At 71.6% G+C, this 11,597-nt stretch overlaps 2 protein-coding genes across 2 annotated transcripts; one reads left to right on the plus strand and one right to left on the minus strand.

Moving 5' to 3' along the window:
* The first annotated feature begins 1,248 nt into the window (after window positions 1-1,248).
* On the plus strand, window positions 1,249-4,308 carry LOC112990073 (intelectin-like protein). Its single transcript, XM_064499021.1, has 8 exons — window positions 1,249-1,314; window positions 2,046-2,115; window positions 2,805-2,972; window positions 3,110-3,357; window positions 3,438-3,596; window positions 3,764-3,884; window positions 3,959-4,062; window positions 4,141-4,308. The coding sequence occupies exons 2-8, from the start codon at window positions 2,052-2,054 to the stop codon at window positions 4,291-4,293; spliced, it is 1,017 nt and encodes a 338-aa protein (XP_064355091.1). The 5' UTR covers window positions 1,249-1,314; window positions 2,046-2,051; the 3' UTR covers window positions 4,294-4,308.
* A 901-nt stretch (window positions 4,309-5,209) lies between these two features.
* Window positions 5,210-10,599, minus strand: LOC112990072 (intercellular adhesion molecule 5-like). Its single transcript, XM_064498815.1, is given in 10 exon segments — window positions 5,210-6,454; window positions 6,535-6,566; window positions 6,686-6,754; window positions 6,893-6,978; window positions 7,166-7,470; window positions 7,644-7,925; window positions 8,068-8,337; window positions 9,265-9,549; window positions 9,643-9,984; window positions 9,987-10,599. Coding segments are annotated over 10 exon segments (2,667 nt in total). The 3' UTR covers window positions 5,210-6,071.
* Window positions 10,600-11,597: the final 998 nt, after the last annotated feature.

Consider the following 11,597-nt stretch of genomic DNA (forward strand, 5'->3'; position numbering starts at 1 on the left):
AGGTCCCAGCACCCACACGGGGGTCCCAGCACCCACAGGAGCATCCCAGCACCCTTGACAAGGTCCCAGCACCCACACGGGGGTCCCAGCACCCACAGGAGCATCCCAGCACCCTTGACGAGGTCCCAGCACCCACACGGGGGTCCCAGCACCCACAGGAGCATCCCAGCACCCTTGACAAGGTCCCAGCACCCACACGGGGGTCCCAGCACCCTTGACAAGGTCCCAGCACCCACACGGGGGTCCCAGCACCCACAGGAGCATCCCAGCACCCTTGACAAGGTCCCAGCACCCACACGGGGGTCCCAGCACCCACAGGAGCATCCCAGCACCCTTGACGAGGTCCCAGCACCCACACGGGGGTCCCAGCACCCACAGGAGCATCCCAGCACCCTTGACAAGGTCCCAGCACCCACACGGGGGTCCCATCACCCACAGGAGCATCCCAGCACCCTTGACAAGGTCCCAGCACCCACAGGAGCATCCTAACACCTTTGTCGAGGTGACAACATCCTGGCTGAGGTCCCAGCACCCGCAGTCGGGGGGGTCTCAGCACCCACAAGAGCATCACAGCACCTTTGTTGATGTCTCAGCACCTGCAGGAGAGTCTCAGCACCTCGGTCGAGGTGCCAACAACCAAAGCGAGGTGCTAGCACCCACAGCAGGGCCTCACCACCCACAGGAGCATCAGGCACCCTCGTTGCTGGGAGCTCTACCTCTGAGCTTAACAAAGCAAAACCTCCAGCAAACCCAGGCCGAGGTGGGCTGCAAGGACAGCACAGCACCGCGGCTCTCCCCATCCTTGGGCAGCCCGGAAAACGGATCCCTCTTTCCCGTTAAATCCCTCTGCATCATGCTGAACGTGCCCCATTGCAACTGGGGTAAGTAGAGTGCTTCGGCAAGGGATAAATCCTGATTTGCCCGTTATCGAGTTGGCACAAAGCCGCATTAATTCCATCTGCCGGCGGCAAATCCCACTGCAGCGGCGGGACCGGTATCTCGGCTCTGTGCAAACACGGCTCCCCGCCAGCTGCCCCAGCTCCAACATCCGGGTGGTTCGGCATCGGCAAAGACCAGGGGCCAGGACAGCTGGGTGTTCCAGACGTTAAACCAGACGTTAAACCAGACATTAAACGGTGCCGCTGGTTAAGGGCTCCCTCTCCATCCTGGTGGGTGCGGGCAGCTCCGGGTTGCTGTTTGCTCACCTCGAACCGCCGGAGCTATTTAAAGCCGTGGCAGGACCCGCCGGGCTGCTGCTCTGCCCCGCGTCACCGGCCCTGGGTGCTGGGTCCGGCCCCGAGAGCCTCCGCGCCGGTGAGTCAGGCCCAGGGCAAAGAGCGGCCGCGGCCCCACGGCCACGGCGGGTCGGGGCAGGTCCCGGGGCTGGAGACCTCAGCGCCCTGGGGGCAGGTCCCAGGGTGCCCCCAGCTCAAGATGATCCTCAGCGTCCCCACTGCCACTGTCACCAGGGTACCGCATCCTCCTGGCAGGGGACCCAGCTCTCTGCAGGGTGCCCGGTGCTGCCCCTGTCCCCTGTGCCCCCCTGCCCTCCCCAGCTCTCCCCATCACTCCCCAGTGCCTTTCCCATCTCTTCCTATCCCTCCCCACTGCTCCCCTCGCCCCCATCGCTCCCCATTGCTCCCATCGCCCTCATTCCTCCCCATTGCCTCCATTGATCCCATCACTGCCCATTGCCCTCATCATTCCCCATCCGTCCCCATCCCTCCCCATTGTCCCCATCCCTCCCCATCGTCCCCATCACTCCCCATCGTCCCCATCACTCCCCATTGCTCTCCATCACTCCCTATCACTCCCATCCCTCCCCACCGTCCCCATCACTCCCCATCGTCCCCATCGCCCCCGTCCCTGCCCGGTGGGTCCCACCCCAGCGCCCCACCCCAGTGCTACCCCAGGGCTCCCACCGCTGCTGATGCCCCCGAGGCTCCGGGTTTGGCCCCGGGGCTCCGGCACCCAGGGGCTCTGCAAGGGGCCGGCGAGGCGCCCGCCGCAGCCCCCGCCGACCGCGGCCCCCCTCCCCGTGCCAGCGCCCCATGGAGCCGCTCGCCCCACTGCTGCTGCTGCTGCTGCTGCCGCCGGCTGCGCTGCCCAGCTGCGGTGAGGGGCTCCGGGGGCTGTGGGGTGCACGGGGATGGGGGTGCACAGGGGGTTGGGGTGTGCGGGTTGGGGTGTGAGGGTTGGGGTGTGCGGGTTGGGGTGTGCGGGGTTGGGGTGTGCAGGGATGGGGGTTGGCAGAGGATGGAGCTGCACGGGGGACTGCGGTGCATGGGGTGTCGGGGGAGCAGGGGGTGCAGGGGTCCTGGGTGCTGGGGGAGCAGGGTGTGCAGGGCGCTGAGCTAGGCAGGGGATTGGGGTGCAGGGGATCGGGGTGCAGGGGAATCGGGGTGCTAGGGGGATCAGGGTGCTGGGGGGATCAGGGCCCAGGAGGAACTGGCACGTGCGGCGTGTCGGGGTGCGTGGGGAAGGGGTGCACAGGGCACCGGGGTGCTATGGGGGTGCATGGGCTATGGGGGGTGCATGGGGGATTGGAGAGGGGGGTGCATGGCGAATCGGGGTGCACGGGCAGTCGGGTGCATGGGTGCTCCGGGCACACAGGCTCAGGCCGTGCAGGGAATGAGGGATGTGGGGAAAGGGAGAAGGAGGGGATGGGGGCAGTGCGGCACTGCGGGGGCACAGCGGGTGCTGGGCGCTGATTTTGGGGCCCTGCCTGGATGCACGTGGCATGCGGGAGGTGCCGGTGCCGGTGCCGGTGCCGGAGCAGGCCACGACGGTGCCTCCGTGCACAGCGGGCCCCAGCAGCACGGCCGAGCTCAAGCGAGCCCTCCGCGCCGTGCTGGACGAGTGGGAGGACACGAGCTGCCCCTGCCAGGACGGCCCCGAGCACGCGGGCAGCCCCAACGCCATCCTGCCCCGCAGCTGCAAGGACATCAAAGCCAACCACAGGACAGCCAAAGGTGAGCGGCACCGGGGGTCCCATCCTGGGGGTCTCCAAGGGGTCCTGGCCCGGTGTCAGCGCCAGCGGTGCTCCGGTACGCCGGTGCGGGTGGCTGGTGCTGGCGGGGGGTGGCACCGGCTGCCCCCCGCCCCGCAGACGGGCTCTACACCCTGCGCACCGGCGACGGCGAGCTCTACCAGACCTTCTGCGACATGAGCACGGCCGGGGGCGGCTGGACGCTGGTGGCCAGCGTGCACGAGAACAACGCCTACGGCAAATGCACCGCCGGCGACCGCTGGTCCAGCCAGCAGGGCAGCAGCCCGTACTGGCCCGAGGGTGACGGCAACTGGGCCAACAACAGCACCTTCGGCTCCGCCGTGGGTGCCACCAGCGACGACTACAAGGTGGGGACCCGCGGTGGCCGTGGCGTTGGGCACCGTCGGCGCCGCGGCGGCTCCGTCCCAGCCGCGCTGCTCTCCGGCAGAACCCGGGTTACTACGACCTCAGCGCCAAGGACGTGGCCGTGTGGCACGTGCCCAACCGGGCGCCCCTGGCCGAGTGGCCCCGGCGAGCCCTGCTGCGCTACCGCACCGAGAGCGGCTTCCTCGCCGACGAGGGCGGCAACCTGCTCCGGCTGTACCAGGTACCGCGGCGGGCGCATCCCCGGAGCGCATCCCCGGAGCGCATCCCCGGAGCGCATCCCCGGAGTGCGTCCCCGGAGCGCATCCCTGGAGCGCATCCCTGGAGCGCATCCCCGGAGCGCATCCCCGCGCCCCTTCCCGCGCCCACCGCCGCCTCCCGCCCTGCCAGAAATACCCCGTGAAGTACGGCGCCGGGCAGTGCCTGTCCGACAACGGCCCCGCCGTGCCCGTGGTCTACGACGTCGGCTCGCCCGAGGTCGCCTCCAGATACTACTCGCCCTACGGGCAAAGTGAGTGCGTGGGTGGCTGGGGGGGGGACCGGTGCCCGCGGCCCCGCGCCCCTCACCGCCTCCTCTCCCGCCAGAGGAATTCATCCCCGGTTTCCTGCAATTCCGCGTCTTCAACAACGAGAAGGCGGCCATGGCGCTGTGCCCGGGCATGAAAGTCACCGGGTGCAACACGGAGCACGTAAGTCCCCGGCGGGCTGCGGGGCGGCGCGGGGGCACGGCGGTGCCGGCCACAGGTGACACCGCCGCGTGTCCCCAGCACTGCATCGGGGGCGGCGGGTTCTTCCCCGAAGCGAGCCCGCAGCAGTGCGGAGACTTCCCCGCCTACGAGTGGGGCGGCTACGGGACCCACGCGGGCTGGAGCACCACGCGGGAGATCCTCGAGGCCGCCGTGCTGCTCTTCTACCGCTGAGGCTGCCGGTGCCGGGCTCCGCCGCGGCCGCCGGGCGAATAAAAACTCCTCCAGAGCAAGGTCTGGCTGTGGCCGCGTCCTTTTGGGAGACGGGCAGCGGAGAGGGGTTTCGCTTCGGGGCACCGTCCCGGGGCGGCTCAGGGAGCTGGGACCCGACGGGACCTGCTGCGGGTGCAGGACGCGCTACGGGAGCGGGGAAATCCCGGCGCGCGAGGATGCTCTGCCCGGCGGCGCGGTCCGGGGCGGCGTGCGGAGCTGCCGGGTCTTCGCCGTCCCCGTGCCGAGGGGACCCGCGGGGCCCCCATCCCGCCTGCCCCAGGGTGATTCGGGCACACCGAGGCTTCGCAGAAGGGTTTATTGGCAGCGCCCGCGGCGGAGCCCGGCACCCGCGGCCTCCGCTGGCACCAGCCACCCCCCGCCAGCGCCGTGTCCTCCCGCTCGTCCCCGCTGTGCACGGACGGCACCATCGCGGCCCGCACCGGCACCGGCACCGGCACCGGCAGCGGCAGTGGGGAGCGATGGGGGAAATGGGGAGCGAGGGGGGCAGCGGGGAGCGATGGGGAGCAACGAGGACAATGGGGAGCGATGGGGTGGGATGGGGAGGGATGGGGACGATGGGGGAAATGGGGAGTGATGGGGACGAAGGGGAATGGTGGGGATGATGGGGACGATGGGAAATGATGGGGACGGTGGGGAGCGATGGAGAGCGATGGGGAATGATGAGGGCAATGGGGAGCGATGGGGAGGGATGGGGGCAATGGGAAGGGATGGGGAGGGATGGGGGCAATGGGGAGTGATGGGGAGGGATGGGGGCAATGGGGAGGGATGGGGAGGGATGGGGACAACGGGAAGTGATGGGGGCAATGCGGAGAGATGGAGAGCGATGGGGGCAATGGGGACTGATGGGGGCGATGGGGAATGATGAGGGCAATGGGCGGTGATGGGGTCAATGGAGGCAATGGGGAGGGATGAGGGTGATGGGAGCAATGGGGAGCGATGGGGGCGAGGGGAGCAGTGGGGAGGGATAGGAAGAGATGGGAAAGGCACTGGGGAGTGATGGGGAGAGCTGGGGAGGTCAGGGGGGCACAGGGGACAGGGGCAGCACCGGGCACCCTGCAGAGAGCTGGGTCCCCTGCCAGGAGGATGTCGTACCCTGGTGACGGTGGCAGTGGGGACGCTGAGGATGGGTGCAGGGAGCACCTTGGGCCGGGGACCGGGGGCACCCTGGGACCTGCCCCCGGGGTGCTGAGGTCTCCAGCCCCGGGACCTGCCCCGACCCGCCGTGGCCGTGGGGCCGCGGCCGCTCTTTGCCCTGGGCCTGACTCACCGGCGCGGAGGCTCTCGGGGCTGGACCCAGCACCCAGGGCCGGTGACGCGGGGCAGAGCAGCAGCCCTTAAACAGTGGCACCATTTAATGTCCCGGCCCCCGGTCTTTGCCGATCTGGAATCGCCTGGGATCGCTCCATGCTCCGCCGAGGCAGCAGGGCCGCTCCGGTGCAGGCAGGTCGCTCCGGCGTCCCTGCGCTCGGCTCTCACCTGCATCCCGCTGAGCAGCCTGGACGGGTTTCCGTTCCCCGGAGCAGGACGTGGGGAAAGGGGCTGCTTAAATCCCACTTGGGGCAGTTTTGCCCCGTTCTGCCCCTTTCGGAAGGGCAGGATGCCGAGCAGCGGTTCCCTAGCACGTCGCGCACACGGCGTCGGTGCATCCAGCTTCCCGCTGTCCTGGACCACGGTGGCTCCCAGCGCCCGGCCCAGTTTCCCAGCAGCTCGGGAGGGCGTTACGGCATCACCGGCGCTCGCGCCGGGCTGCAGCCGCGGGCAGCAGCCGCTTGCCGCATTGCAAAGATTTCTGCATTGCCACAGAGGGGAAAATCCCACCCCGTGACGCGGCCACGTGCTCTGCCTTGCCCCACGGTTTTGCCCACGATGAACCCGGCGGCTTTAGCGCACAGCAGCATCCCGGAGCCGGCAGCGCTGCTCTTCCCAGCGTCCCGGTCGCCCACGGTGATCCGCATCCAGCTGCGCCGGCAGGGTGTCGGAGGGTCCCCGCGGCTCACGTCCGCGGCACGTTCTCGTAGCTGTCGCTGGGCAGCCGGCCGGGCTTGGGGGCCGCCGCGCCGCGCCACGGCCCGGGCAGCACCGCGTAGGTGACGGGTGGCTCCTGCGGGAGACACGGGCTGAAGCCGGGGCCGCGGTGGCCCGGGGTGGGGGCCGGGGGGGTGCCGGGGGCGGCAGGGCTACCTGCTCCAGCGCCGAGGGTCGCGCGGGGCCGTCTGCAAGGGAAGCGGCGAGGGGTCAGGCCGGGCGGCAAAGCGCCGGCACCGAGGTCGCCGTGACTCGAGGGATGCGGAGGGACGCGGATCGGAGGGAGCCCTGGTGGGGCCACACTCACCCTTGTCCCTCGCCTGGATGGTGACGGTGGAGTAGAGCACGTCCCCAGCGTCCGGCGCCCCGGGACACACTGGGGAGAGAAGCCAGGTCCCGGCGCCGAGTCGGACCCACCGCCCCAACCCCGAGCAGCCTCCGGCGGCAGCCGAAACGGGGTCGCGCCGGCCTCGGCGCTCGCGCCGGCCGCATCCTGCCCGCCGCCGGGACCCACCGTTGCTGTACTCGGGCTCCGGCGCGGCCGCGTCCTCGCCGGCGGGGTCCAGCGGAGCCGAGGGGCCGGGATGCGCCGCGGGGATCCTGGGGAGGGAAGGGCTCAGGGATGCCGGGAGAGCGGGGGATGCTCGGGGGCCGGAGCAGCAGGGACGGTCGCGTGGAGGAAAAGGGGCTTGGTGGCCCCGGAGGACCAGGACCCCAAACCTGTCCCCAGCCCGGGGTGGGTGGGGGCTGCGCCCGGTCCCCAGCGCCTTCTCCAGGCTGGACTCACCTTCCCCGGCCCTTCGCGCCGGCGGCTGCTGCAAAGCAAGTGGGAGAAGGGGCCGTGAGCGTCCTGGGGGGGTTGTGACTGCGACCCCGGGGCAGGGCATGGCCCCCCCCCCAGGGCACGAGCCGGGGGCCCCCATGGGCCACCCAGGACCCCAAGCCGAGGGCTCGGCCCCCCCTCCAGCACCCCGGGGCGCCAGGTACCTGCGCTGCGCCGGCGCCGGAGGTGCCACCCGAGACCGGCGGTGACAGCGAGCAGCACCAGGAGGGACACGCTCGTCCCCGCGGCCACGGCGACGTGGGGCTGGGCTGGGGACAGAGGCGGCACGAGCCCGGATCAGCGCAGCCCCCCCGGGAACGACGCCGGTGGCACAAGCAGCCACCAGCCCCCGTGGCGGCCGGGAGCCGAATCCTGCACCCGGCCAGGCCCGGGGGACCCTCACCAGCCTTGGCGCTGGCCCGGGTCAGGGTGACGGGGCTACCTGTCACCGCGAGGGTCAGGATCCGGCTGTACGTCCGGAAAACCCGCTGGGGGTTGAGCTGGTTGCTGGCCACGCACTGGTAGGCGCCGGCGTGGGCCGTCTCCACCGCCGCCAGGGCCAGCAGCCGCCCCGAGGCCGCGGGCAGCTGGCGCCCGTCGTGCAGCCAGGCGAAGGCCACCGGCGCCGTGCCCGCCTGCACCGAGCAGCTCAGGTTGAGGCTGTCCCCGGCCGTCACCGCCGAGCCCGTCCCCTGCAGGGTGATGGTGGCCCCGGCCACCGGCACTGCGGGAGCCAGGGAGGCGGCTCAGAGGACGCTGCGGACGTGGGGTCGGGCCAGCGGCTGCGACCGCCGCGGGGGGCACCCGGCGATGGGGACCCCTTTGCCCTGGGACCCCGTCCCCCCCCGGCGTGGCACCCCGCTCACCCACGACGGTGACCTGCACCTCCGGGCTGCGCACCGGGACCGGCCCGTTGGAGGCCTCGCAGTGGTACCAGCCGCCGTGGCCCGGCTGGGCGGCGGCGATCTCGTGGCGGGGGCTCGACGCCAGGGCCAGCGGCCAGCCCCGCCGGTGCCAGGAGAAGGAGAGGGGCCCGGTGCCCGCCGCCGCCGAGCAGCTCAGCACCAGGCGCTCGCCGCGCACCAGCCGCCCGCCGCGGGGCTGCACCTCCAAGGCCACCCCGGAGACGGGCACGCCTGCGGGGAGGGCAGGGCTGCGGCGAGGCTGCTGTCACCTGGGGGGGTGGCGGCGGCCGGGGAGGGAGGCAGGGACCCCGCCGAGGGATGCAGGGATGCGAGGAAGGATGCAGAGACCCCGCCGAGGGATGCAGGGATGCGAGGAAGGATGCAGGGACCCTGCTGAGGGACGCAGGGATGCGAGGAAGGATGCACGGAACCGTTGAAGGATGCAGCAATCCAGGGAAGGATGCAGCGACCCCGCCGAGGGATGCAGGGATGCAGGGAAGGTTGCAGGGACCTCACTGAGGGATGCAGGGATGCAGGGAAGGACACAGGGACCCCGCCGAGGGATGCAGGGATGCAGGGAAGGATGCACGGAACCGTTGAAGGATGCAGGGACCTCACCGAGGGATGCAGGGATGCGAGGAAGGATGCACGGAACCGTTGAAGGATGCAGGGACCTCACTGAGGGATGCAGGGATGCAGGGAAGGACGCAGGGACCCCGCCGAGGGATTCAGGGATGCAGGGAAGGATGCACGGAACCGTTGAAGGATGCAGGGACCCAGGGAAGGACGCAGAGACCCAGGCGAGGACGCAGCAAACTCCACCCAGGGACTCAGCGACCCGGGGAGGGATGCACCAAACTGCAGATGGGTGCAGTGACCCGGGGAGGGATGCAGTGACCCAGGGAGGGATGCAGTGACACAGGGAAGGATGCAGCAGCTCCACCAAGGGATGCAGGGACCCAGGGAGGGATGCAGGGAGCTGGGGAGGGATGCAGGAACCTAGGGAGGGATGCAGGGACCTGGAGAGGGATGCAGGGAGCTGGGGAGGGATGCAGGGACCTGGAGAGGGATGCAGGGAGCTGGGGAGGGATGCAGGGAGCCGGGGCGGGATGCATGGAGCTGGGGAGGGATGCACCCCTGCACCTCACGCTCACTCACGGCGCACGATGACGGCGACGGGGGCACTGCGTTTCCACACGCTCGCCGTCTCCGTCTCCACCTCGCAGGAGTATTCCCCGGAGTCGCCCAGCCCAACCGCCTGCAGCTGGTGCCCGGGGCAGCCCTTGGAGCCGGCCAGCACAGCACCGTCTCGGTAGAAGTAGTGCCGGAGGGTGACGTGGGGCCGGAGGGGGTTGAGGTGGGTGACACAGCTCAGGGTGAGGTTGCTTCCTTCGAGGGGCTCGGCAGAGCCGCCCACGCTCAGCACCGGCGCCGAGAAGAGCTCTGGGAAGGAGGCAGCGCCGTCACCGCGGCCCGGCGTGGCCCTGCAAGCCGGGGGCTTTCCGGGGCTCGCTGCCACCGCCGGCAGTTTCTCACCTTGCACAACCACCGACACCTCCTCAGAGCTCTCCTCCGGGCTGAAGAAGCGGCGGAAGACGGCGGTGCAGCGGTAGCGGCCGCTGTCGTTGCTCCGCGCCGGCTGCAGCAGCAGCTCTGCCCGCCCCGGCTGGCGGGTGACGTCGGCTTGGCCGCGCCAGAAGCGGACCCGGCTGGTGCCGAGGTTGTCCCAGGCCCGGCAGCGCAGCGACAGCGCGTCGCCCTCCAGCACCGCCGGCGTCGGCACCTGCAGCACCAGCCAGGCTGCGAGGGACGGCGGGTGCCGCCGCGCCGGGGACCCCCCCGCCGCCGCCACCGCCGCCACCGCCGCCGGCGCTCACCGTTGCTGAAGGCCAGGTCGACCTGGGCGCTGAGCTCCGAGCCGGCGGTCCGGCACCGGTAGCTCCTGGCCCCCCTGTCGGACACCGGCAGCCGGTTGGACTCGGTGTGCCGCCACAAGCGGCCGTCGGCGTACCAGTCGGTGGGGCCGGGGGGTGTCTGGGGGGGTCCCCGGCACGTCAGCGTCACCGTCTCGCCCACGAACACCGGTGTCCAGGAGGGGTCCGTGGTGAGCTGCGCCGGCTGGGCGGCTGCGGGCGCAGAGCGGGCGTCAGCACGGCGGGGTGTCCCCTGCCCGGACGCCGGGGCCCCGGGGGTGATGGGGGTCCACAGCTCTGCGGAGCACCCCGGGGGCGGCCCCCCCCCCCCCCGGGGCGGGTGCTGACACTCACCGGCGAGGCTGAAGGCTTGAGCTGCGAGGGAGGAGGGAGAGGTGCTGGGGCGGCCGCCACGGTGCAGCCGGGCTGCTGCCAGCACCCAGGGGTGTGGGGCTGGGTGCCCCCCAGCCCCACGGTGCCCACCCCCATGGCCCCATCCCATGGCCACCCCAGTCCCATGGGGCTTGTCGCCATGGCCCCAGCCCCACGGCCCCCCCAGCCCCATGGTGCCCGTCCCCATGGCCCCCCCAGCCCCACGGCAGCTGTCCCCATGGCCCCATCCCACGGCCACCCCAGCCCCATGGGGCTTGTCCCCATGGCCCCATCCCACGGCCACCCCAGCCCCATGGTGCCCGTCCCCATGGCCCCAGCCTCATGGCTCCCCCAGCCCCATGGTGCCCGTCCCCATGGCCCCCCCAGCCCCACGGCAGCTGTCCCCATGGCCCCATCCCACGGCCACCCCAGCCCCATGGCCCCAGCCTCATGGCTACCCCAGCCCCATGGTGCCCGTCCCCATGGCCCCCCCAGCCCCACGGCAGCTGTCCCCATGGCCCCATCCCACGGCCACCCCAGCCCCATGGCCCCAGCCTCATGGCTACCCCAGTCCCATGGTGCCTGTCCCCATGGCGCCAGACCCACAGTGCCCCCAGCCCCACGGCCCCCTAGCCCCACAGTGCCCGACCCCATGGCCCCAGCCCCACAGCATCCCCAGCCCACGGTGCCCATCCACACGGCCCCAGCCCCATGTCCACCCTAGCCCCACGGTGCCCATCCCCGTGGCCCCAGCCCCACGTCCCCCCCAGCCCCACAGTGCCCATCCGCATGGCCTCAGCCCCACAGCCACCCCAGCCCCACGGTGCTTGTCCCCATGGCGCCAGCCCCACAGCACCCTCACCCCCATGGCGGCCCCAGCCCCACGGCCCCCCCAGCCCCACGGTGCCCATCCCCATGGCCCCAGCCCCACTGCGCCTCCAGCACCGCATGGCCCCAGCCCTGTGGCCCCCCCAGCCCCACAGGGCCCATCCGCATGGCCCCAGCCCCACTGCACCTCCAGCGCCGCATGGCCCCAGCCCCATGGCCCCCCCAGCCCCACGGTGCCCATCCGCATGGCCCCAGCCCCACAGGCCCCCCCAGCCCAATAGTACCCATCCGCATGGCCCCAGCCCCACAGGCCCCACAGCCTCAGAGTGCCCATCCGCATGGCCCCCCCAGCCCCACGGTGCCCATCTCCATGGCCTC

This window comes from Dromaius novaehollandiae, chromosome 29, assembly GCF_036370855.1.
Source record: "Dromaius novaehollandiae isolate bDroNov1 chromosome 29, bDroNov1.hap1, whole genome shotgun sequence".
In the NCBI taxonomy this organism is placed as follows: Eukaryota; Metazoa; Chordata; class Aves; order Casuariiformes; family Dromaiidae; genus Dromaius; species Dromaius novaehollandiae.

What these genes read in the sequence shown, in the direction of transcription:
- LOC112990073 (XM_064499021.1), top strand. Translation starts at nt 2,052, where the DNA reads ATGGAGCCGCTCGCCCCACTGCTGCTGCTGCTGCTGCTGCCGCCGGCT. An exon ending in CAACCACAGGACAGCCAAAG is followed by an intron (nt 2,973 to 3,109) that starts GTGAGCGGCACC and finishes CCCGCCCCGCAG; the next exon opens with ACGGGCTCTACACCCTGCGC. An exon ending in ACCTGCTCCGGCTGTACCAG is followed by an intron (nt 3,597 to 3,763) that starts GTACCGCGGCGG and finishes CCGCCCTGCCAG; the next exon opens with AAATACCCCGTGAAGTACGG.